This window comes from Danaus plexippus (genome assembly GCF_018135715.1).
Source record: "Danaus plexippus chromosome 18 unlocalized genomic scaffold, MEX_DaPlex mxdp_20, whole genome shotgun sequence".
Classification (NCBI taxonomy): domain Eukaryota; kingdom Metazoa; phylum Arthropoda; class Insecta; order Lepidoptera; family Nymphalidae; genus Danaus; species Danaus plexippus.
The window spans coordinates 5,229,854-5,255,988 of NW_026869853.1; the positions used below are offsets into that span (position 1 = coordinate 5,229,854).

Sequence of the window (26,135 nt, forward strand, 5' to 3'; positions counted from 1 at the left end):
TATTGTTTGAATAACTTGTAATATATGTTAGAAACACGTGAACACAACAGACAACATAAACACGGATGATACTCACGAACGGACGCGGATCTTATAACGCAAATATACACTGGCCATGGCCGAGTACCGGGCTGTCACGACGGTACTGGTGATGTACCACCTGTTGGAGTGCGAGGTGACCGGACGCGCGCCCCTCGGCCCACTGTCGCGGCACCGCGTCGTGGTGACGACACAAGGCTCCGTGCGGGGGTACTTCGCCCCCCGCCCGCCACACTACTCATACCTCGGCCTGCCCTACGCCCGCCCGCCCACGCATTACGACAGGTTTAAGGTCAGCGTTATTTGCTAATACGTATCTAATTTGCGGGCTAGTCAGATTGTTATCAAACGGATAGTTGAATAGGCATAATTGACGCTCGTTCGTTCGGAACTAATTTGACAACTTCATTAATGAAATTGTTTTATATGATCTGCATTCATTTTAATCACATAATGCAAGTGAGAGGTATAAGTTTATTATTTTTGAAAAAAGGAAAAATCCTGGTAGAGTTAGCTTAAGCACTACAATTAATTCAAGATGGTACAGACTACAGACGCAACACAACTAGTACTAATTATAATGATTAGAATTATGTTTTGAAAAACTGTAATACATTTAATATTTATCTGCAACATCTATGGTGTGTGGTTATTATAATTCCTACGAGAATATGTTCAAGAAGTCACCGTGGTCAATTAAAATGGGAGACGCGTGTCTGGTCATCTGGTGTAATACTTGCATCAATTCTTATTGGGAAAATCCATATAAAAATATTGATGATGTAGCACGGTCGCTGAGCTCACACATCTTGAATCCTATTTCTTAAACGGAACGTGTCCGTTTTACGAATCGTTGATTTTTATACGAGTTGTGAGCTAAAGACGTCCTTAAAACAACAAAAAATTCACTCTAGCTCGTCGTAGAGTGGCGTCCTAAAACTTGTCAGAAGAATCTACGTAGTGTGTAATTGAAGTATCTCCATTGATGTTGTTAAACTTAACATTAACTGTCAGACGGTTGTCAGTGTCAGTGGCCATTTTGACAGCAACCTAATATATTATAGAATATGTCGGTGGTGTTTGGTTCCTTTAGTAAATTTATATGGAAATATATTAAAATCAATAGAATTAAGTTGTAATAAATTGTCTTACCTTTACATAATAATAATATTAGTTTTAAATTTTTTATACAGTATATATCTCCTATGTTTGAATCTTAGTGAATTTGTGTAGTTTTAGATTTACTAATAAAGTTACTAATTGTAACTTTAGCCGAAGCTGTTAAATTTTATTACATTCCTAGGTTAATCCCGGATCGCGTCTCCTCCATTCTACACGACACTGGCAGAATATACTGTGCACGTCTTTGCACGGATGAAGGCCATATTTAAAACAACCAAACATTATTTAATACAACAACAAATGTTCCTTATACAATCGAGTCTACGTCTTTCATTGTAGCTATTATGTAATACTTTTGTTTGTTTTTATTTGCTTGCATATTGCAAATGAAAATTAGAGAGTATGACATATAGTAATTACAAAAATAAGATAATAAAATAATAAAGATCTTATTTAGCACAATAAATCAACATGTATGTATGTAACAAACTAAGCTTTAAGGCGTAATACGTAAATAGAAAATTCGACTTATCCATGTAAATGTATGTATTGTGAAAAAAGAGTTATGACCTGTGCCCCCAGGCTCCTGAGCCGCCTCCACGGTGGAGCGGTATCTTTGAGGCCATCCACCGTGTCAAGTGCCCCCAACCAGACGGCTCCGGCGATGAGAACTGTCTGGTGGTGAACGTGTTCACACCGGAAGACGCGGAGACAGCTCCCGTCATAGTTCACATACACGATGGAGGCTTCCAGAGCGGGTAATACTTTTGGTTTTAAAAAAATAAGATTTTTTTGGAGTGATTGACAATAAATAGAAAAAAAACGTCATTTAATTGAACTGCCTTAGTAAAAATATTGGATATTTTACACGAATTATAAAACTCGATACCAACTTTGTTGATCCTCACTGTGACCATTGTCAAGAAGAATTATAGAAAATTTTGTAAGTGTTGTACGACGCCGCGCCGTTGCCAATGAATTGCCATCGTCAAAGATACACTCCAGCTGCCGAAGGAAATAAGATCAGCGAGGAAAGATCATACGACACGATCTTATCGTCGACTTTTAATATCGGATTCTCGGAAGTCAACCGTTGTGCCGCGTATTTAGTAACATTTCTACCGGAGCGGATAAAAAATCTACGCATATTAGATTTCACACTTGACGTTGGTCATGAGGCTGATGGGTTGTAACCAGAACATTGAACCTGCCTTTTGTTGTTTTATGAATGATTATTAATAGCCCATGTTTTAAGTATATCAAAGTTTTCGCTGCTTTCAGGTGGGGGACGTTTACCGCTCCAACGAGGTTTTTGGAACAGGGATTTGTTTTTATTTCTCTAAATTATCGTATAGGAGCGCTCGGGTTCCTAAGTCTTGGAATAGAAGACGTTCCTGGAAACGCGGGAATCAAAGACCAGGTGGCGGCACTCTACTGGATTCATAGAAATGTGGAAAAATTCGGAGGCGACTCTTCCGATATCACGGTGTACGGAACCGGTTCAGGAGCCGTCTCCATTGAAATTATTCTCATGTCTGGTTTAACCGAAAATCTCTTCCAAAAAGTTATACTAGAATCGGGATCCATTTTATCGCCATCTTCACTAACTCGTGACCCTGTCTTACTCGCTTTTGATTTTGCCAAATCTACAGGATACAAAGGCGATTCAAATCCGCAGCCTTTACGAGAATATTACTATGACGTTCCGGTTAAGATTCTAACTAATACTTCTAGAATATTCCGACCATGTATAGAAAGAACTGTGGCGGAATACCATAACCTGCTGGAGAGAGATCCGAGAGATGTATTGAGAGAAGGTAAATATCAACATGTTCCCTTGATGATAGTTTACACACAAGCGGAAGAAGTTGACATTATATTACATGATCCTGAAACATTTCAATCAATCATAGACAATATGGAAGACTTACTTCCCGCCAATTTAATATTTGATAGCAGTGAAGTTAAAGACAAAATAATTAAGTTGATAAAGAAGTTTTATTTTGATGACATAGACACGGCCAGCGGCATCACCCACAGCCTCGCTGATTATATTAATGATGTGTTTCTGGAATACCCCGTCGCTAAGTCCGTTACTTATTATGCAAACAGAAACACCTACCCAGTATATCTGATGAAGTTTGCCGATCTTCACACGAGACTCAAAGACCACAGATATGTTGGTACCAATAAATACAATGACATCTTGAGGTATATTACTTCCGACAGATTAGAGGACTCTGAAGACCTTCAAGCACAGAAGTTGGTGATGTTGTGGACTAATTTTATAAATGTTGGGTAAGTGTGTACTTGTTGTTATATACAAACCTGTGTCTGAAGAGAAGAGTCTTTTGTATATGAAGTAATAATTTAAGTTATTACTGTGTGACTTAAAAAAAAAACCGCACTACAAATATTTTAAAAGCAATTTGTAAATATGTTCCTTACTACTTGAAACTTCAAAAAGTATTTTGATGCAATGAATACTAAATAGAAGTAAAGAGCTTACTCTCACACAAAGACTATTAGAAAGTGAATGGTCCTAGCATTGTGTAAGAGACCAGTTTCATTCACTGTATATAGGACAGTGTTTGTAGGTATCTTAGTTTGGGCCAACATATTAGTGGTATTATATTTTTAATACAAGTAAGTGCCCTTTTCTCTGCACTTGACAGCATCAGCTCTATCATGTTAATAATGGTCTTCTAAAGCAAGTTAGATTTTTGTTTATAATTATTTTCTAATGTCACAGGGATCCCACTCCATTAACTTCACCACTGCTGCCAGTCATTTGGCAGCCGGTTCAAGTCCATGAGATCCATGGACAAATTGCTGTACAGAAAATTCCATGTCTTCAGTTTGATGAAACCTTCACTAATATTTTATTATCGGGAAAACATTTAAAGTTCTGGGACAGTATTTATGATAAGTTCTACAGAACAACTACTGAAAAATGTAATTAAGTAACTTCTTACAATTATTTTTATGTTGGCATGTAGTGAGTTATAACAATTAGTTAAGTTGGTAAGGGTTATAATAAACGTATTATATTCCTAAGAATTAATATTAAATATTAAATAATACAATATTTGTAATTTAAGCACTTTGAAGGACTTATTTTTACTATATGTAACTGAGATTTTAAGCTTCTGTAAGTACTTGAGAACTTATATGGCAAAAAGGTGCGAAAATTGCGTTCTATACAAATATATATTCTTTAATACCTTCGATGACAAAAACAATTGCAACGTGTCGGTATAAAGCATTACCTAACAATTTAATGAATTAAATTAATATTATTATACCAATTCTCGACATAATTTCATGCAGTATCATAATGACTTAAAGATTTAATAAATTGGTGGCAAGAAAACATGTAATCGTCGTCAAAGATTTACCGTTACCTGATCAATCACGTCCAAATACGTAGAGTAAAAGACAAACTCGGAACACACTCACAACACTACAGCATATTTATCTAACTAATATTAAAAACAGTTACACTTATTTATTATATTATTTAAGTAATAAAAATCAACAAGTTTTATACAAAAGACAAAACATGAACCACCCGTCACATTTCTCTTCACTGACAACTCAAGAAATGACGTGAGACTATGTTACGTTCTGTAACAAGCAGAATAATAGAAATTTGTTTGTAGGAAGATAATTCTAAGGCACTTATTAATTTATTTTTAAACAAGGTAAGACAACTAAAGGTACGCTGAATATCACAACCGTTAAACTTTCCTTTTCTTTGCATGGTTTAAGAAAAACTAATAATTTAAAGTTGAACCTAGCTTGATGTCATAAATTGCGTCCTCTAAGGTTCAATCACATTTTCAATGAATGTCGAAAATTCGTCTAAAATTCTGTGAATCGTTTTCCATACAAATTTCGATATTCATTTATGTTATTTAATATGAGATTGTAAGTAGTTTGTCAATAAGGAATGTTTAACTTAGTGTAACTTTGTCGGTTGTGTTGATTATCTTAGTATGAGTAATAAAAAAAAATGTGAATTATTTGACTTATCAGTAAGTATACTAAAATCCACATTTATGTAGTGGATATATGAAAGTAAGTGAATTTGTCCAAGTTAAATAAAAAAGACTAAATTTAAGTTTATAAATTTATTTAATACAATAAAAATACTTTTTCTTATAATATCTATAGATAGCAAATATCACAAGTTTACACATTTTATTTTATTTTTTAAAAATATTTATTGCAGCTAAAACATTTCAAATTTTAATAAAAATAATAAATTAACAAAATCTTCAAAAACTTGTAGTGTCATAATGTTTTATCCTATGTCGGTCGTACATTTGAAAAAAAAATATTCCTTGTACTGGTTCGCAAAATGGCCGCTAATAAATGAGCAATTATGAATAAAAGGTATAAAACAAAATCCAATAAAAATATATATTAAAAAAGTACTAGCCTCTACAAGGAATGTTAAAATAAAGGCATCATATTAATATCATCTAACATTGTAGTCCACATTTTGTAAAAACAGGAATTATTTATTAGAACATACATAGTGATATGATTACAACGTGGCAAGATTGGTACAGATTTTATTCTTTACAGTAATTCCTATACGTTCTTATAAGAGCTAACTAAATACTTTAAAGTCATATAAACTTTTGTAATTCTTTTGAAATATAAAATGAATCATATTTTCGATGCACAAATAATTATAAGTGGTTTGCACGCCATCTCCTGTCATTACGATCAATTAGTAATATATAAGGTTCAGTTTCTGCAATAGATGGCGTTATTTACAATCTTTTAAATGTTTGGTGAACCAGTGTTCATTTATTATACATTATTTACAAACAGCTTATAACTTTGAGTTCCAAGCGAAATAATGATAATAAAATATAAGTAATCGAACACATTTCATAATTTTTATAAAGATTAAAATTTTATGAAATGTTTTAAGGAAATGTATAGCTCACATTAAACAGTTTTCTACAATCTTCCTTACATTAAATTGTATAACATTTTGTTTACATTACTGCTCCCATTCAGCGTTAACGACAATAACAATAATATAAATTGTGTTTTTCCCTTAAAGTAAAAGTACTTTACAAAATTAAATACATACATGAATACAAAAATAAAAATCGTCGCGGTCGCTTCTTTATAGGAATGTCATAATAAAAAATGTGACAGAAACGAATGTCACATTAAACTTATAACTAGGATTCTGTTACAAGGAGTATAGGAGGACGAGGTCATTGACAGTGTTCGGTGACGTCGACGACGGTACTCTTCCTCCAGCCGAAGAAGAAGTAGCCGACCGCCAGGCCCAGCACCAGGGCCAGGCACAACCACACGTTGTACGTCATGAACACCAGCATCAGCACGTAGGAAGCGGTCGTCTGCAGGATGTGCAGCAGGGTCTGGACGAAGTGGCCGCACGACAACATCGAATATCTAGAACAGAGACACGCGCGAGCTCAGGGACGGGACACTACGTAGAATGTAATACGGAAAATGTTCTATACTGGGGAGTTGAAAATGTTTTAAAACATTGATTGAGGAAAAAGAATCGTTAATAACACGCGACTCATCACGGTGTGGGAATAACGCCAGGACTCAGGTGCAACATAATATGAATGAACGGGAGAGATGCCGCCTTCACTACTTACTGTCCGCACACTATACGCTGTACACCGTGTCTCGGATTCCACAGTAAATTCGACTTCAGTGATCCCGCAGCATAATATAAAATGTTATCGATAGATCAGACTTCTTAGTTAGGATCACAGTAACTTGTAGCTTGTAGCCTTTGTTCGATTTCCCTAACATTTCTAATGTGTGTGTGCGTAACATTTAAGTTAGTTTGTAAATACTTTTGTAAGCTAAATGACCTTATCACTATAATCTACAAGTAACCAACTAACTTGACAACTGCCGTCCCCGCACAGTTCCCGGAGGGTCCACATTCATTCTTAGTGATGTTGACCTGCGAGTCGCCCGTGGCGCTGGTAGCCCTGGCGTACAGGGCCTCGCGGTAGTACTTCAGACCCTCGTACAGGACGCCAGCCAGGAAGATAGCCACCGCTGAGCCGAACAGCTCCAGGGCGGTCGTGGTCTTCCAACCGCTGAACAGGATCTCCTGACACACCCCCGCGTGAAACTGCAATATACAAATATATAAAGGATTGTAAATAATAAAAAAATATTAGAATTCATAGAGAACGTTAAAAGTTTGATGTAATGTAGGTCGCAACGCGATCAGTGTTCTGAACATGTTCAGATGTAAGGAGGTAATGTAATCAGCTGTCCGCGAGCTAAAAGGAAGGACGACAGGACCGGAAGGATGTGAGAAAAGAAGAGTTACGGAGACAGTTGTGTAATAAGTATATTTATTAGGTTAAAAGTAAATACACCACCTGCAGGTAGTTACGAGTTACGACGACGTTACGTATTCAATTAAATGATAAGTTAATTGCTCTCAGACCGGTTAGTGAGGCAATCGTATTAACCCATTTTATAGATAAATCGTCAATATCATCGTCTATACCGTTCAAGTTAATGAATTATTGTAAACGTAAAAAAAACATCCCACTTAATTACTCATTGTTTGTATGCGAACGTGAAACAACAGGTTTGAAAAGTTAAGAAACTATTAGTCGTGTTATCGACGATCTAAGATATTTGTGCTATTGATAACGAGTGATAGACCGAGCGTACATTAAACGGGTCATTACCTACATTTGATGTCAGTTGTTATAAAGCGTCATAATAAAATATGATAATGATGTTAGTTTATCTGCTGCGGTCGGCGGCCGGCGGTCGGTGGGAACATGTCTACTATCCTACCGTCGATTGATTGCGGAGGGCCGTGGACCCGGTCTGCTGATAACGACAGCGCTCTTATCTGTTGTACTGACATAATTTCTATTTTATTAAGCAATGAGTATACAAATAGAAACCTGGGGATAATCTCAGTGAGACGTCGTTTCCGGTTACGTCACATTAGTAATATGTATGAAGGAAATGTCTCCGTCACAAGGAAGTACGAGGAATGCCGGTTCGACTCGCACCTAGACTGTTAATAAATATTGCTTTAACTACTATATGGAGATATGATAGAACAAGTATCTGAAATCTACTGACCACCATCTTGTGGCTGGAGGAGCAGGAGCCGCCGTGGTCGTGGTCGTGGTCATGATCGTGGTCGTGATCGTGATGGTGGGCGTCCATGATGAGGGAAGAGGGATCTGAAACATAACATAATATATGTGAATTTTAACTTACATATCAATCTGTACAAATGAAATTGAGTTTCAAATAATCTGGAGTACGATATAATGAGGTCTTTAAGATTATCGGAGAAATATTACGTAAACAGAATGACACAACACGTTGAACTTTATTGAACTCAGCGTTACGTTACGTGTGCATTAACAAAATCTGTTCGATGGAAACTCCTGCAGTTTAAGCGCCAATATATAATTTTAATAAAGCAACGTGAATGTCAATAATAAAGTGGACCTTATCTGATTTCAATAAGATGTAAATTGAAACGTCATTAAGTCTAGTTGTGCAAAGCTAGCTTTCACTGCGCGGGCCCTCAGACTGTTTCTTATCTTGCACAATATTTGTCAATACCTCGACCAGCGGGTTCGTTGAGAATGATTACTGAATATGAAGGGAACTTAAAACACACATCCAATTGGGAGTCACATCGATTCCCCTCTCTATAGATTACAAACTGGTTAAAACTAGCGGCCGCAGAAATATTTTTGTTTTGACTTGTTTGACGCTATGTGTAGGTTGGGTTAGAGTATCGATAAGCGATCGAAATATTTACTTGAAGTAGTCTTTTCTGAGATAGCGAAAGCCACGTATGCCACATGTCCCTCATGGTGAATTCATTTTCTATGGAAGCGAAGATAATGAATCTGAAGTTAGTTGTCATTAAAATAAATATGACACTCGAGAAACTTCTTCAGGAGTCGATAAATAGAATGGTGTTCTCATGATTATCGTTAAAATTCCTTGAAGTCCACCTGACCGCAAGGATCGAGTGGTATTGCAAGGAGTCGCTCACCTTGGCTGCAGCACAGCGCCGTGTGAAAGAACTTGGACATTGTTGTGTTTTATAATACCGTCCGTATTTGTAGCTGACCGACAAAAAACTGTGTTTGCTTAAAACACTAACATCTTACAAATTATACCGCTACAACTTCTGAGACAACTTGTTTAGAAGTTCAATAAATAAAATTAGAGATGATATTTATTATAGTTTTCAAGAAAAACTAATAAAAAACTCAAAATAATGTGCGAAATTAATCTCAACATAACAATGAACAAGAAAAAATGAATAATTTGTTTCTAAGTGATAAAACTGATTTCCCGCTGCGAAGGTCATGTGGAGCGACTCTCACTGATAACTGATGATGATAACAACAATCATTGTTTATTGAACGTTAAACATTTGACAAGTTCACTTTCCCCGACTCGATATGTGAACGAGTGTTCGTCAGTTATCAAGGGGACATTACATAATTTATAGTACCCACTACCTCATATTTATTTATTTTACCTACTGTCCTATATGATTCGTATAGAATGTGTTTCTTCCACAATCTCACTGTAAAAATATTCGGTGTCATATTTTAATGAGCCAAGTACTTTTAATAACCTTTTATTAAGCTTCAGGGCTATTTTGTGGTCGTTTTTAAACAATTATCAATGTTTTAGATGTTTCAAAAACAACACAAATTAAATCAAACCAGCCATTGCTATATTTTTAGTGAAAATATGTCAACGAAGTAAATAATTTCAGCTCTAAAAGAAGCTTACATAAAATATTTTAAATTTTGGGTAAAAAAAACTATATAATGACATAATTATAGAATGATATCGAAAAGAAGGGGAAAGAAGCTCTAAAAATTGCCAATCAAATGGAGGCAAAAACAAATAACGCTATTTGTGGTTACTTCTGTTTACGTCTGACAAAACATGAGCCTTTGATAGGAAGAGAACTCTCATTATACAAGATTGCTATACTTCCTAAAGAAGACCGACACTTGATACATAACATTGACAGAGCGCTGGGAAAGATGGACATGCTTTAAAGGACTAAAAATAAAAGTTCCCAATCTTTTTGATGTTAAAGAAGGTTTGTTTAGCCTTAAAAATAAAATACGGCGATCATCTACCTCGTGTCGAAAATGAAGCTCGGCATTCTTATTCCCTGTGAAGCGGTTGTTTAATATTTCGTAGGCGAAAAAATAAACGATTGCATGTAATGAATTCATCAAGTAACAAATTTGAGGGAATTCCCCTTAAACATCATATCTGAGGAACATTGACAGCTTCACGGATAAACATCACATCGTATGTTCCTTAAATTAATTTGGAACATTATGATAGAGAACGTGTCCAGCAATACTTAAATAAAGCCTTCAAAAGGTTTAATGAATGTAAGCGAAGAAAACAAACCCCGAAATACAAGTTCGAGAAACACATTCCCAGTTCCTTATTATCATTAAATTAATGTTTATTGCTTTATCTCTTATAATATTGAAGTATTTTCTAGAAGTTCGTCGCCTGACATTCAGATCGGCTGTTTTTCAATGATAATAACTGCATTTACAAGAGACAATCGTTCACATCCGCCGCCAGCGCTGGTAGGTGGTGGACCGTGGACCGTGGACCGTGGACGGCGGACGGCGGACGGCGAGTGCATGTTGTGGGGTATGGGATGACACTGACGATGTATAGTATAGGATATACATCACTAAGAATTACAGATGTCTTAAGCGGGGAGAGTTTCAATGTATTCAGTCGATTCGCTTTTAATTTAAAAATGATTATTATTAACCTGACTCGGATTATAATGATCAACTTCATCGGGCGACTGTTATTATAACACATAACATATTAGTTCCGGTAGTCGCTACACCATGACTATCACATTATGTATGGACACCGTGAATAAATATATTCAATATATAACAGTAGCAAGTAGTGTTCCTTGGATAATATTTTTTTTTTTAATAAAGTATTTTGGTTCGTAAGGAAGTTTTCTTTCTAATCAATATTTATTATGAGATTTGTTTTTTTATTTTTACACGTGTTAAATAGAACGTGTTATGTGAGTATCGTCTGGACAGAGACACCGTGCCACAGTCACACAGTCACAAACCACAGGTCTATATGTTGCATGACGAGACGGTTGGCTAAATATGCTAGGGTCCTCCCCGACACACTCTGATATCGGAATATATATACGTTGTTAGGTTAAGGAAACGACAAACATTATAAAAGTATCGTAAACGACATTCTCGTTAAGAACTTGTATTGGTGTGTGAAGGCGGATGCATGTGACGCTGCCAGCACCGAATGTTTGAAAATAACGAGCTACGTTTAGGAATATTTGGAAAATCACGGATGTTTGGTTAGAGGATCCGGCGACGGCCAGGTCTCAAGCGCGACGATACAAACATGCGGACCATTCAGGTTACATGAAGACACGTTTCATTGATACGTACAGCGGAAAGAGATGTTACAGGGCACGGATAGGGACGGTTTAAGGTTTGAAAAATATGAGAACTCTGAGACTGTGAAGATAATAAAATGACATATAACACACAAACATACAAACCTCATAAAATATATTTTTAAATGACTACATTAACAAGCTGTGTCAATAGGGCGCGGGCGGCCGGGCACAGCACCGCACCAGAAGGTGTTGCACGAGTATTATTCACGGTATTCACAATTCTCCACAGACTCAAGTCAAATGACTCACTCTAAAATACTTACATTAGAAAACATTCCTTTTTGTTCATATATCGTCGTTTGAATAACATTATATGTTGACAATAGGAACAAAGTCTGTCCGGCGAATGCCTTTTTTTGCAAACTACTGAAAGTTTACCTTATGTTCTCAACAAGTGAAATTCACAATAATTATATTTGTACTTAAAGCCTGAGGTTAGATTACAGATGAATCTATGTCGAGTGGCTCACCGTCATCCGCTCACAGAACATAGTCTTAGTCTAGGCTCTCCCTCTATACGGGTTCAGTTGTATTTTCAATATGCTGTATTTTGAATTACTGTTTATCAATGAAGTGAGAGTTCGTAGTGGCAAATAAAGGCGTGTCGTAAAAGTTGTATTAACGTTAGTCTTGCGACATGCACTTGAGGTCGAATTATGAAATGATTTACAAAATCAGTGATCAACGAACCGCTCATTTAACAGATAGGAGAAATTTAACGCTTTTGGCAATTAAAGGGCCTCGGTACGTACGTCATACAGCGGCGAGTGGGGCGGCCGGCGGGACTATATACGGTGCAGATGAAATATTACTACATAAAAAAATGAAATCAAGAATAATACAATACGTTGACATTATTGAAGTCATGAATATTTAATTAAACTGTGTAACAATGCACATTTTTAGAGCTTCCTGCTTCATAAAACATACATTTAGATAAACGTAGTTGTGGTTTTGTCACTTGACAGTTAACATTTGTTTTTCTATATTTGGTTGTTTAAACCTCACGCGGGAGCTCGAATCATAGATACTAAAACTATCTACTGTTAACACGTTTATTAAAAAAACACTAGACACGCGTCTTAGAGATAGTGAATAGAGATAGTATGCTCAGTTAGTGAAATTACATTGCGAGGTCTGAAGTTTGAGTAACTTTTTAAAACAACTTCAAAACCGAGGAGTTTATTTTCATTCTTAATAAAAAGTATTTTAATGAGGTTTTTAGAACTCGGTTGGGTGTGTTGACAGGCGAGAACTTTATAAAGGTTTTTATGTAAACATATTGGAACTAAAATTTTAAAATACTGAAATGTCTTACTGATGTTCGAGTGATGAGTTGTGATGAGTGATGAGTTGTGATGTTTGACTTTAAATCCAAGTTTTAACTGAACAATTTTGTAAATCCAAGAAAAACATACAATCATTCAAAAAGGTTTCTTTATAAGAAAAACTGTCGGAACATAATGAAGTTTATATTTGGAAAGACGACAACGGATTTAGATAAAGCAACGACGACAGATAACTCACATTGGATATTTAAAACGATTATCGCTCCACATATTTGAACTGTTTGTATCTATCGAAGTGTATTTTCAGTCGTAAATCATATCGTATTACGTATTTGAAGTCACATTTACAAGCGACGGCTTCTATACCTCACAGACATTATCGTATTCAACCAGATCACGCCAAATCAAACGTTTTGTTACAGATGGGCCTGCACTTAGCTCCGAACACTTCGAGACGTTTTAAGAATACAAATTATAACAGTTCCATGTGACACTCATTATGATTTCTTCGTTTTATAACTTCGAGTTTTTTCTTATAACCGGTGTGATAAACATCAGCCTTTTATTTATTTTTTTGGCTTCATCCAGCTCTGACAAATATTGCACATGGTTTTCCTGTTCATAAACATATTGCAGCGTTTACTTCGAGATTCTCTAAGCTTCCTACTATTTATTGAACGCGATCAAACTGTGCCTAGTATAAATACTATGACATTTGATTTTATTATTCAGTACTGCAATAGACACTCAATTAAATGGACTCTTATAGTCTCGTTATTTCACGCTTACCAAATAAGGTGCTATAGATTAAACATAAAGCTAAGACTTTGCATAGCTCCATAACACGATACATTATGATAGTTAAATATATTTTATTTTATTTTCATTGTAATTTTAGCTATTTCATTTATATGTTAAGATAAACGAATACCGCAGAATCTACGAGTACAGTTCAGCAACACGCAACAATGAGTTTGGAAGGAAGCACAGGGATCAGTGAACTAGGGAAACCGGTACCGAGTCCTAGGCGACCTACACGATCCCACGGCCAGAACACGTGATAGCTGCAGAGGAACAGAGACGTCATATACTGTAGAAACATAACTAAACCATCGACGAGAAAAATAAATAGAGTGCTTGTGATTTAATTTGAATGTTGTCTCAACTGTCATGGAGCAGACACGCGCTGGTATTATTTAGATAATCATGTAATAAAAACGCTGAATCCTACCTACCACTGAATCAAATACTTTCTTTATTGAATAGTTCTATAATGCAGAACTGGGCTGTTTGTAAACTTTTTTAAACCCCCAATTAAAGATCTTTGAACTCGAGAGTTACAAAAACGATATTTGTCCTAATTTAGCATCCCTCAAAAGAAACGTAAATATTCCTTATATATGTATAAGTCATAACAGATAGGTTTAAACATGTCTGATTATAATCGGTACCTAATATATGAACTATGAGCGCCGTTTTTTGATTTGTAGCTTAATGACTCAGTAGTGAGTGAATTAGTCGAGCGACTTCAGACTACATGTAGCACCTCCTGACTCCTAAGGCTGTTATGGTAAATGGTAATATATTCTCCATGAAATCTCTTCAAACCTTAACCGCAGTCTAAACAACGTTTCTAAGTTTTACTTTACACTATTTAGTATTACATGAAGTATTGCAACAAAACAAATTTTATATGATTATTTGAGAATATATATTAGAGTGTGGATGTGAGGTGTTTTTGTTTTGTTGTTGACAAAAACCCAGGAAGATTCTTATTTATTATCACCTTGTCTGTATGTTCGTGCGTTACTCATTTATTTTTTACATATGTTCATATTAAATACAAACGACATTGTACTTCCTACAAAGTCACCTAAGTTGGTGTCTAAGTCGATGGCAACTATCTAAAAGAATGAAGTGGTTTTTCGTAAGCTATGTTTACTTTAAATAATGATTACTTTTTCAGGCATGTAACGTGATATTAGTCATATAACGTTAGGAAAATACGGAATTGATCCGTAATTTTACCTCATTTAAGAGGAAACTAAGAACTTGCTATAGTTACTATATTATATATTTCGTAGTTAAATGATTATTTTCCTTATTATGGACAATGTCTTAGTTTGAACAATCACTTCGCAGATCATCAGCGTTACATTTCATTCACGGGAGACTACTCGTGCCGAGTTCTTCTAGGTCCATTCCGCTGATTACGTGTCATCAACAAAATCTTTTAAAATTCAGTAACTTTATGATTTTATCGTCTGAAGCACTTCATGCAGACTCATAGACTACTTTCGAGATTCTTCTTTTTATGTAAGAGCTACCCCCACTGTCATCACATTTTAACTAAACCAATCCTAATGACAACGCCGGGTTTCTTCTGGACTGAACATTGCTTTTGTGACAAAAATTTAGTTAATAACAATATCGATTTTCCGTGTTCGTATCAGTGTAAGTGTTGAACCTCACCAAATAATCACTACAAATATAATATCTTTTTTGGTTCCGTCTGCTTGATGCAAAAGATGTAGCTTTTGAAGGCCGTAAAGCAGAAGCATTTCTGAGTTGAGGTCTGTATATTATCAACACACATGTTCTCATGTATATTCGTCAGCTAATAACACTGGAAAGTGGGAGGTTCTATCAGATCAACGGCTCTTCAACCTTTTTCCTTGAGGTTCTATGTAAGCAGCAACGTGGGTGAGAGGCTACAGTCTACCGACGAGATTCAATTGCAATAGACGTTTCCTCCCGCTCCCTGTCGATAGTTCAACGTTTTCTGGCCTCGCGTTTGAACGAAATAAATATAACATATATAACAATGAATGCAGCGCCGTAATGCGGTCCTTGTAATAAATTGCACTCCAACGTGTATATTGTATCGTATTTTTCGAGGTCACGTAATATTTTTGTATGTTTCTTGAACCATTGTTTAATTGATGTGTAATTACGCTTTAATTTAGTTCAACGTATTATAATTTTATTGAATTTTAACATGCACGTATAGTATCCCGTATATGGCGTGGTAAATGTATTAAACATTGTTACAAAACAAGTAAATGAATGTCATTAGTGACTGTTTGTCTTGTATCGTATAAGTTCATGGAGCTCTTGATATTAAATAATCCTTGTGGTTGGTGTGTATGTGTGTCTGTGTGTCTGTGTGCGAGCGGGGCGACATCTACTATAAAGTAATTTGGACTAATTTAAAACAATAAGCCGAAGAGGAGGACCACGGACCGCTCACAGAGATGACGTTCAGATTTGATGACACCGGATACATTTATATCATGTTCCATGCAGTGTACTCATACATAGATTGTATATAACAACTGTACATGTTATAATATATAATGTATAACAAGCAGATCTCCCACTGGCGGTGATGCGAGCATGTCAGCCATGTACGGAATCCACAAAGCAAAAAGTAACTGCAGGCCGCATGGCGCATGCCCTGCAACTCATTTATGAATGGTGTTTTTCCTGTGCTCTTGATAACTTATACAAATTATAATAATGCCACGTCTGCATCAAATCTGATTGTTTTAGACACTGTATTTGTTTTGGTTGATTTAAGTCGTGCTAATTAGTTGTTACGACGCGTCGTGTGTAGTGTGTAGTGTGTAGTGTGTAGTGTGAGTGTACGTAAGTATAAGCACGTAATCAAACACGCTTTGTTATTAAAGTCTCTCGGAGTAAGGTCATGCTATGTTACGTACGTCTTACGAAATTTTACGTAACTCTCGACTCGTAAACTATCGTACAGTTTACTAACATTCATCCACTAATATCGATATCGTTATATACTGAGATTAAAGACGAGAAACGTTCAAACCGATGGTTTTCGGTTTAACGAGTGAAACTCAGGTTAAGGATACCACAGAAATAAAATCCTTAGGACACAAGTTTAGTAGATGCTTTAATGTTAACGGAACCGTTTTAGTAACTGCCGTTTACCAAATAAACATTTGGAGTGGGAACACTTCAGGTTCAGAATGTGTATTATAAAGCTGGATATTACATTGTAATTAGTATGACATATATTTGTTATTATATTTCCTACAACTTGAAGACCACATCACCTCACGCGCAGTCTCAAGACCTGTCGACGTTCACAACAACAATTTAGACTTGACATTGAATACCTTTTACTTTTTCATGAAACACGATTTAAATATGACAAAAACGTACAAGGTAGCCGACCTTTATCACAACAATAATAATATATCATATTCTTATATAAATACATTAATCTTTATCAATGTTACATATTTTGTATCAAAATTAGTTCCAGAGTTGAACGCAAGCTGTTCAAATACCAACTCTATACGATATCATTACAAATATCTTTGACAAATAAACAGCTCGAATAATTTACATTTACGTCTTTTACTCATGAATTGGAAAAATGTTTTAAGCCGGTCGAATTATAATAATAACGAATAATGGCCGTCCAACTTGCATTCACTGCATTCACATTTAAAATAATAAAAATTAAAATCTACGATGACCGGATACCGCAACGGAAGACATTATATACAAAGTACATAATAATATATACAGTAATATAAACTCACAGGGTTCAACACAGACAACCTTATGTAGCGACGGATGTCACTCACGAAATTTACGAATAATTTTATAAATACGCGCGTCGCGACCGAGCTCTCGCGCGGTACTGGCACTACTGACGTCTGTCAGAGACGACTGGCGACTGACGAGCAACGACTGGTGGACTGGTGTTGGGTACGACACTCCGAACTCCACAGACGACGGTGGACTGTTGCATGTGGAGTACAACTAGAGGATAGCTGATGAATGACAGTTCCGAACGTTGTGCCTATGACTTGAGGATGAAGACTACTCCTCTATCAGGGCGGACCGAGCTTGTAATTACAATACTATAATGACTTGATCCAGGAGCCGGTTTTTTTTCATATTAATCTAACATTAGAGTAAGTGTTAGCTAGTAGTGTTGTTTATTGTGGAATCATTACTATGACCATCGGAGACGATACAACATGAATAGTGGTTATTAAAGAAAACTGAAAACTTAGTGTCGACACTCACAAACATACGGGAAACTAAACGAGCACTTTACTATCGGTAACAACTAACAGGACACAATCTTGAAATGAAGATTATATTATTATACTTAACACTCGGGTTGTTAAAAGAAAATGATAAAAAATTTATAAATGCAGTAGGAAAATACTACATGGAGAATGACGAGTATGTATACACACCTATATATATATATATATATAGGTGTGTGTGTGTGTGTGTGTGTATTAATTAACGGCACAAATGAATATAAGTAATGATGTCGATTATAAGCAAACGGACACTTTACAGAAGAATAAAACCTTACAATAAAATGATTTAAGGAAGAGCTACATATGTCAGCAACACGACAAGGTGCTCCCTCCGCGTATCCCGTCATGGTATTGAAAGTAATTGGGCTTCATTAATAGATAATTTACTTATTTCCTGAGATCATATCACCCAAACTAAAATTAATCCAAATCATAAAATATGTTTATAAAGAAAAATCATTCATTTATATTGAAATGAGTGATTGTGATGAGATCATGTTTATGTTCTGTTGTGGTTTATTAGTAAAATAACATAATTTACATTAAAACGTTGCCTCATACAGTCGGAGTACAATAAAATAAAGATATTGTATAATCGTTCTCATGTTAATAATTAATTTACTTATTCCGAAAAGTTGTGGAAAGTCGTATAAACATATATCGTACTTACAGATCGCACTCGTTCAACACCAAATGTAACGCGAATTAACGGATACGGTCGTATTTATAGTAAACTATAATACGGATTAACTTATCGTGCTCTCGTCTTAACGATAAACGGTTCATTAAATATAAACGATCACATGTCGAGCGGCTGCTGTAGTTAGGGCTGCGGCGTTGTCTGTTCCTATACCTTTTACATTATAAAGAATGGATACTTTTCTGATGACACTTCCTACACAAACATTTTGTGGTCTCCAGAAACAAGAAACGGCCATAAGGCATCTTTTGGAAAAAATAAGTTTTTAAAGGTCACTGAATGATTTGATCAGTTGACCACTCGCTCAGGGTGTGGACACCGTCTGTATGTAACACTATTTTAATGAGATTATTCATTTATAATAAATAACTATATAAGCTATAAAGGCATATTTAATTTCGGGTTCATTAAAAGTAAAACACAATAAATATGTATGTTATCTCTTAGAAAAACATTTAATTTTGATATCATTATTATTACGCTGAAAACCTCTCATCTCGACACTGAGTACGTGACTGTATCCGACACCTATCCTGCCTCTAAAGTTGTGTAAATTGCAGGAAGTAACTTGAGGAAGAGCGTTCACAAGGAACACAACAATAGCAAACCTTTATTAGCAACAAACTTCCAAACTAAATTTTTCTCTTAATGCTGAAACGTTTCCCAGAATGTAATGCCTTCTAAAATTGCTTTGTTTTTCGTTTTTAATAAGAAAGAAACACATCATACGTATGCACTTAATATAGGAAAAGGAGAAAGTGCAGACTGTACTGAACTGTGGAGGAAAGAGTCAGGGAAGGAGGAGTGGAAGACAGCGACCCTCACCACAAGCAATAAGAAGTGGAAGGTGGATTGTAGCAACAATATTAACACTACTAGTACTTTAGTCGATGATTGATAAATTGTCGTAAACAAAGATTTTTAACGTTTTTGTATTTTTTCCTTGTAATAAACTACATAATAGCTTCATTTCATTGCCCAAGTCTTTGGGGATTCCCCTCTAAGTCATGATTTTTTTCCAATCCTCCAATTTATGATGCAAATATATATATGTATTGAGCTGAAGCTCGTATATTTTGTTTTAGTAGAAATTGGTTTTCGTATCTGTTCCGAGGAGAGGCGGCCCAGAGCGCGCATCGGATATACTGCTGGGAATCATAATACATATAACTCATCAGAACATCCACAATTGTGACAAAGAAACGTCCCAAGTTCCTCTGACTGAATCTGACTCAGAGTTCGTTATCAATGCTGAGTTAGATTTGCATTTGTATGTTGTTTTTTTATGAATTCCTATAAACTGCAGCAGGCAGGTCTCGAGCCTCCGTGCCATGCAAGTGTCTACAATATGCATACATCTCTTATATATAAAGTCATTAATTTACAGGAAACGTGCGGACGGACACATTCACAGACATAAAAATAAAACACGCGTAAGATATGTTAATATAGAGAATGTTCAGGGAATATAGATGGATTTCAGAACAAACATATATATATCGTCATCATCATCATCATCAGCGTATCGGAGCCCACTGCTGAGCAAAGGCCTCTTCTCACAACGAGAAGGTTAGAGAATTAATCACCACGCTTGCTTAAGACGGGTTACATATATTGATCGAACAGTGAGCTCTCAATGATTTTGATTTATGTTTTTGTGAAAATAATATATAAAAGTTTGTATAACGACACATGACATTATCATACTTAGTGACAGATTTAGTTGGAGAAGCCAAGTCGTTAGTCGTAATGAAACAATAAATAATTGAATGGTTAGTGAGCTCGCTTTACGTAATATATTAATATAGGCGGGAGCCGCGCGGTATTCAGCACGCGTGAACCTCATGAATAATTTACAAAAAAATACATTTATCTATCAATCTGTTATAACAGGCAGTTATTTTTGGATCTTTCGTTTAGAATTTAACAAGCGTACTGTTTTATTGAATTATTCGCACAAATGACCTTCGGGATTTTGAGTTTTTTGTGACACAGCGACGTAAACGTCTCAAAACACGAAAAACGAATTCAATTTAAAATAATATGCCGACAGACTGGACTACAGGAACTTTATGACCGCCGCTTACAGCCTTGACACGAGGAGCTGGTGGAGAACTTTAGGAGTTACTTATATAAATTAACCAATATATATGACATAAGACTAGGACTAGTGCTGTCCAAAATCGGTCTTGATCTTGCAAGACTTGCGTCTTGCAGTTAAGACCGCGGGTCGTTTCAGGGAGTAAGTGCAGTAGTTAGGGGTATACGCTTAGGCGCTATGAAAAATTGGACATATGCAAATTACGAACACTAGATACCATAAACAAAAGTACGTAGCGAACGTACATAGCGAATCCATTAAAAGAAAAAAGAGTGCATCTTTAGTTTAGACCATCGGCATTGTGTGTGATGGTGAGCGGTGCCTTGTCAGCATCATCAAAGGTCAGGTACTGAACTCTTATAGAAATTTTGCAGCTATTCTTAAGTATGTACAAGGTACACGTGCGGCGGCTTCTATTGCGCTGAACACAATCATCGCCGCCGCGCCGCACGCACAATATTTGACACCGTTTGATTGCCGCCAAGGAGTACAAGTGTTCCAAAGTAATCGAATAATGTAAAAAGCGTGCAATAATATTTATGTACTCTTTAGGAGCAGGAATATAATAACATATGAGAGAACTGTTTAAATAAATAAATTGATATATTGACTGTTTCATCACAACATATTTCTTCAAACATTCATTTACATGTAAAATACAGTCAAGTCAATGTCATTAATCTGTTTTCTACATGCTTGAACCAAGCTTTAGTACATTGAGAATTATTAAATGAAAACGTTTATTAAGAAACAGACTGAATCCCGCGGGACACAGATGATAGCTCAGTGGGTTAGTTACACTGATCGCTCAGGTCGTGGGTTCAAACCCCAACCGGTGTCAGTTGATTTTTTAATTTGTCATGAAATGTTCAGACAATTATTAATTTGATTGGTCTTTATCACGTCTATATTAATTGAAGCTCAGAATGTACCTACTCTGTTGCATTGTTCTAATATCTAAAGTAACGTTGAATAAATAGCGCAGGCTAATAGGTAATTGCAAGACCTGCTACAAGACTCTTGCTACAAGAACAAGAACAAGACCAATACCAGGTGGATTAATGCGATTCCAAGACCATGACTGGCCAACTCGTCTTGTTCTTGCATTTGGGCAATACTAATTTTACTGACAAACATTCCTTAAAACAATCAATATAAGTCACCGCCAGGACCAGAGACCCCAAAGAAGCAGCACGAGGAACAAATATATGTCCATAATTTTACAACTATAAATTGATAACCAGGTAAAATAAAACAAGAGAAATGTTTTAGGGATTTATTTTATCAATAGACACGTTCCATCAGACACGATTTAAACCTAACTCGTTCTCCAAACAAACTTACAAACAGACAGAACTCAGTAGACAATTAGTTACATGTTCCATATTTATTGGTTGCCTTGCTCTGTATCTTTGTATCCACATAAACTTTTCAATATCTGTTAAAAATGACATTGAATTTATTTTTCAGTAAATACCCAGAGTATGTTGTATATCACTAATTGTTAAGAACGACTAAGTCCGCGCCGCTTTACTTTATATGTACAAGACAAGACACTTCAACGATCACGTACTGTAATGAATAGCTTTTTTTATTGACATCTATTCATTAGTATTATAGTGATGCTCCTACAGCTACAGATCTCTAAAATTTTATCGCACAGACTAAGTCACCTCTCATCTTCAAGCGGATTGTCAAAGCTCTGTTGTTGAATCTGTGTCGCAGGTTACAATAAATCACATTTGTAAGATACCTTTATCTTGTGCACAGACTTCATCTCGTGGAGTCTGTGACTGGTGTCTGATCATCACTACTCATCCGGAAAGAGGCGTCCTTCACGTGTGTGAAGGTCTGTCGCCAGATGTAACCTTTCTAAGCTAGACTGTCAGCTAAAACGGAACTCGCTGTATTATAAATCGTAACATTTATTAAAACAGGAACTGCATATTATTTATTGAAATAACAAAAACTTTATTTATTATAATTTATTATCATATATGAAATGAAAATAAATAATTAATAGCCGGTCGGTAAACAAGAGATTTGTCTTAATGTACGCTTTTAATAAACACCTGTAGCCTGCAGGTAGGTGTTGTATATGTGTTGTAAAGGTCAAGGTCTGTAGTGATGAGTGAGAGGTCTTCACGCGAAGGTTGCTGGTAAATACTTTCAAACAATTATTTTTTAGCAATAAACCAACAAGAAATTGTTTCAATGAGAAATGTTGATTGAATATTTTCGTCTCCAGTGACCGTCTTTTCATTATTATAATAAATTATTTTTTAATGAATGTAATTCGTTGTATGTAGTCTTTATTTCGTGACGCTGTCAGGGTTGTTCATGTTATGATGTTTCATCATTGTTAAAACCGTGATAATTGGTCAAGTCGACCGGCGACTGTGACGGCCGCCCGCGCCCCGGCAACAGTCGCGGACGACGTGCGAGCCATACTCTCCGATTGCTGCTATCGGTGATATAGAACAATTGATAAAATGAGTGTCGTGTGCACACAGCTTAAGGAGACACTCGCTCCGTTTAATATACTGTTCCTTTAACATACAGACAGGGTCCTGTACATGTTGTACTCATTGTTTATATCAGTACAGTCTACACATCCGTAATATATTACAGTGTCTCGCTGTGACAGTACATAATGACGAACACGCATAGGTTTGGATCCGTTTGATATAATAATATAGTAGTAGGTGAGGTCTTGTCCTTAAATATGTTTCACACGGCACCAATAGAGTCGTCTGCAAACACTGAGGAGGCTTTCATATATCTGTAATGTTGTTATTGATTACTGATAAACGGCTCCAAGACGACGCCGGCGACTGACATTATACTACACGTCACAAATCATTAATTATAATTCTTTAAATCAATCATGATAATCATAACCTTTAATTTTATCATATTTATTTATAACTGTACTATAAAGACTATTCAAAAATAAACTTTATACTGCCTCGAAAGTAAATTGAACAATACATTAAGACGAAGTGACATCTGTTATTACACGGTATATACGCGAGAGGAAACAGACGTAGCTAGTCACACTCGTTGCTTGTTCGGTAGATGGCAGCACCTAGATTTAGACGTCGTACCTCATTACCTTTTTAACCCCGACCCGAACTCTAAAACAGATCGACTCAATTCGATCTGCGACACATTCTCTCCTGTTTATTCTCAGCTATGTTTGGTCTATATAGGTCTTTGAGAGTATCAGCACTTATCCAAATGGATTTAAAAGATTTTTGTCGTAGTTTTACGCAATTGAGTGCTTCACGCGCGTCAAGATAATTAGGAAACGTCAGTCTTAAAGGTTAATGAAACATTTGATCTTATGTTCCGGGAATTACAAGATATACATTTTTATTTATAATTTAGTTGTTAAGTAATAAATATTTATATTGAAAACTTTTACAAACCAACGTGTTTATAAGAAACTTTTTCTAAGTAATCTTAGCCTCAGCTGTTTTTTGATAAGTACATTTGTAATAATTATAACCAGTTTTACAGTTGTTCCTCAGTTTTTCAGACAGACAGATTATTACCTTAGTGTTAATTAGCTGTATGCTTCCGGGTCAAGGTTTTCATCATAGAAAAGAATGGTCACCTTCAAAACCTTTAATAACCGTTACCCTGGTCCCTGGTAAGAGTACCTACCTCAGACGTGACAAGACAAGTAGTTGTCAGATCTGACAATATCAAACAATACATATTATAAAACAAAGTCCCTCGCTTCGTCTGCCTGCCTGCCTGTTCGCGATAAACGGAAAAACTACTGCACCGATTATCAAACAGTTATCACCACTCGATAGCGTGATTCTCGAGGAAGGTTTTAGTATATAATTTGTTAAGGTTTTGTATTTACTTGTGTGTACATTAACGATATTTATTGTAGATGTCGGAAAGACATGAGCCGTCTGAGAGCTTTTAACGAAAAGGCTTCCTAAAGTCTTTGATGAAAATAATATATGGTAGAATTGCGAATCTTATCTAGAGAAAAGTCCGCGGTGGCATGTGTCTATACCTTAAGGATAACGTACTAAATCCAAAGCTATTTACATAATTAAGGTATTAAGTCTCATCAAAATAAATTACTTAGTTTTCAAGCCTACATCAGTATCTGTAAATTACTTTTAAAATCATTTAAATCGGGCGTACCATGTGAAAGTTATCACAAGTTTAAATAGGCTATTTTATATTATTTGTAAAGATCCCGTGCGAAGCCGGGGCTGGTACCTAGTTTTAATATAATTTTGAAAATTGTAAAAATCTGAAAAAGTAATTCACTCCTACATTACAAAGTGTGTAGCGAGAGGGATCATTAACAACAACACGAACATTTAATTTATTCATTTATTTTTTCAAATATTTTTGTAACGCATTATGTAAAAAATAAGTATTTACTGTCTAATAAATTTAGAAAAGCTGTTAGGGTCTGGGTCTTGCTGGCTGTTACTTGTTATTGATGATTTGTTATTTAAATATATATACACATTTAGGTATTTCCTATACGTTATATATATACAGATATATAACACATTATCTTTATTTATTATCATTTTTTTCATCCTTCTTATAGTTTTAACTGAAATCGAGACGAAACCTTTTTAAACTCTAAACCCCGGCGCCCCCGCCGCCTCACGCTTCAGGAGCTCAGAACGCACTGGATTTGATTTTCATTTTATTATTCTATTACATTTGGGTTAATGGCTGTCATCCAACTTAACAGTAAGTTGAAATGTAGCGTTAGATCGTGAGTACAGTTCACACCACCTCAACAAAGCCTGATTACTCTTTCTTTGACAACCATGTTGTTACTGGCAGGGAACACAGATGTAGCAAATTGTTCCAATTCTTTGCTGTGCGCTTGAGAGAGACGGAGGCTGGAGGCGTATCAAGACGTCTTGAGGAAAGGAGGGTCCATCACAAAAGGATGGAAGCTCACCGTGGTTATGGTTCGCGACTGGTTGAAGGCAATAGAGGATTTATAACATGCGTCCCTGCCACAATCTCCAAAGTGTATAAGACATATATCGGCGCAATTGTTATTATTTGAATAACTAATAATTGAGGGTAGTTGAAATTACCAGGTGACACCCGCATAACCACCTGCGGAGCCACCTGTGCAAGTGAAGTCAGAACAATGTTGGTGTATATGGAGGCGAGAGTACAGGTTACGGTAGGGTCGCTCGAGCCGTCGCAGGGATCAGACCTCTTCGAAGTAAGGGGTTCGTCAAACCGT

General features: G+C 36.0%; 3 protein-coding genes across 10 annotated transcripts in view; 1 reads left to right on the forward strand and 2 right to left on the reverse strand.

Moving 5' to 3' along the window:
• LOC116772828 (serine/threonine-protein kinase D1) overlaps positions 1-4,756 on the reverse strand; it is a 34,778-nt gene extending 30,022 nt beyond the window's left edge. For 2 of the 6 annotated variants that reach the window (XM_061528474.1, XM_061528473.1), the window contains exon 1: positions 4,566-4,756. Coding sequence is in view for 2 of the 6 variants with exons in the window: in XM_061528471.1 (XP_061384455.1) it covers positions 77-117 (41 nt within the window). In the remaining 4 variants the exon portion in view is untranslated. Of the gene's footprint in view, positions 1-76; positions 200-4,565 lie in introns of those variants that run through there. The other 4 variants (XM_061528471.1, XM_061528470.1, XM_061528472.1 and 1 more) reach the window with 3 other exon arrangements.
• LOC116773261 (cholinesterase 2-like) lies at positions 116-6,022 on the forward strand. 2 transcript variants are annotated; one of them, XM_061528476.1, is made up of 5 exons: positions 116-331; positions 1,744-1,919; positions 2,443-2,978; positions 3,177-3,459; positions 3,914-6,022. In XM_061528476.1, exons 1-5 carry the CDS (start codon positions 116-118, stop codon positions 4,122-4,124), a joined length of 1,422 nt encoding a protein of 473 aa, XP_061384460.1. In that variant the 3' UTR covers positions 4,125-6,022. The 2 variants fall into 2 exon arrangements, with proteins under 2 accessions (XP_061384460.1, XP_032521571.2); XM_032665680.2 differs by having other exon boundaries at positions 2,443-3,459.
• LOC116773021 (high affinity copper uptake protein 1-like) lies at positions 5,280-18,793 on the reverse strand. 2 transcript variants are annotated; one of them, XM_061528478.1, is made up of 4 exons: positions 18,751-18,793; positions 8,296-8,399; positions 7,077-7,312; positions 5,280-6,606 (listed from the first exon to the last, which is right to left on the reverse strand). In XM_061528478.1, exons 2-4 carry the CDS (start codon positions 8,380-8,382, stop codon positions 6,405-6,407), a joined length of 525 nt encoding a protein of 174 aa, XP_061384462.1. In that variant the 5' UTR covers positions 8,383-8,399; positions 18,751-18,793; the 3' UTR covers positions 5,280-6,404. The 2 variants fall into 2 exon arrangements, with proteins under 2 accessions (XP_061384462.1, XP_032521271.2); XM_032665380.2 differs by lacking the exon at positions 18,751-18,793 and adding an exon at positions 17,562-17,727.
• Between the last annotated feature and the right edge of the window lie 7,342 nt (positions 18,794-26,135).

Bases quoted from the DNA above. Each gene is read 5' to 3' on its own strand.
- LOC116773261 (XM_032665680.2), top strand. From the start codon at position 116: ATGGCCGAGTACCGGGCTGTCACGACGGTACTGGTGATGTACCACCTG. The intron at 1,920-2,442 runs GTAATACTTTTG...CGCTGCTTTCAG, and splicing joins GATGGAGGCTTCCAGAGCGG to GTGGGGGACGTTTACCGCTC. The intron at 3,460-3,913 runs GTAAGTGTGTAC...CTAATGTCACAG, and splicing joins ACTAATTTTATAAATGTTGG to GGATCCCACTCCATTAACTT.
- LOC116773021 (XM_061528478.1), bottom strand. From the start codon at position 8,382: ATGGACGCCCACCATCACGATCACGACCACGATCATGACCACGACCAC. The intron at 7,313-8,295 runs GTCAGTAGATTT...TGTATATTGCAG, and splicing joins CCTCCAGCCACAAGATGGTG to TTTCACGCGGGGGTGTGTCA. The intron at 6,607-7,076 runs GTTAGTTGGTTA...TCTCTGTTCTAG, and splicing joins GCGGGGACGGCAGTTGTCAA to ATATTCGATGTTGTCGTGCG.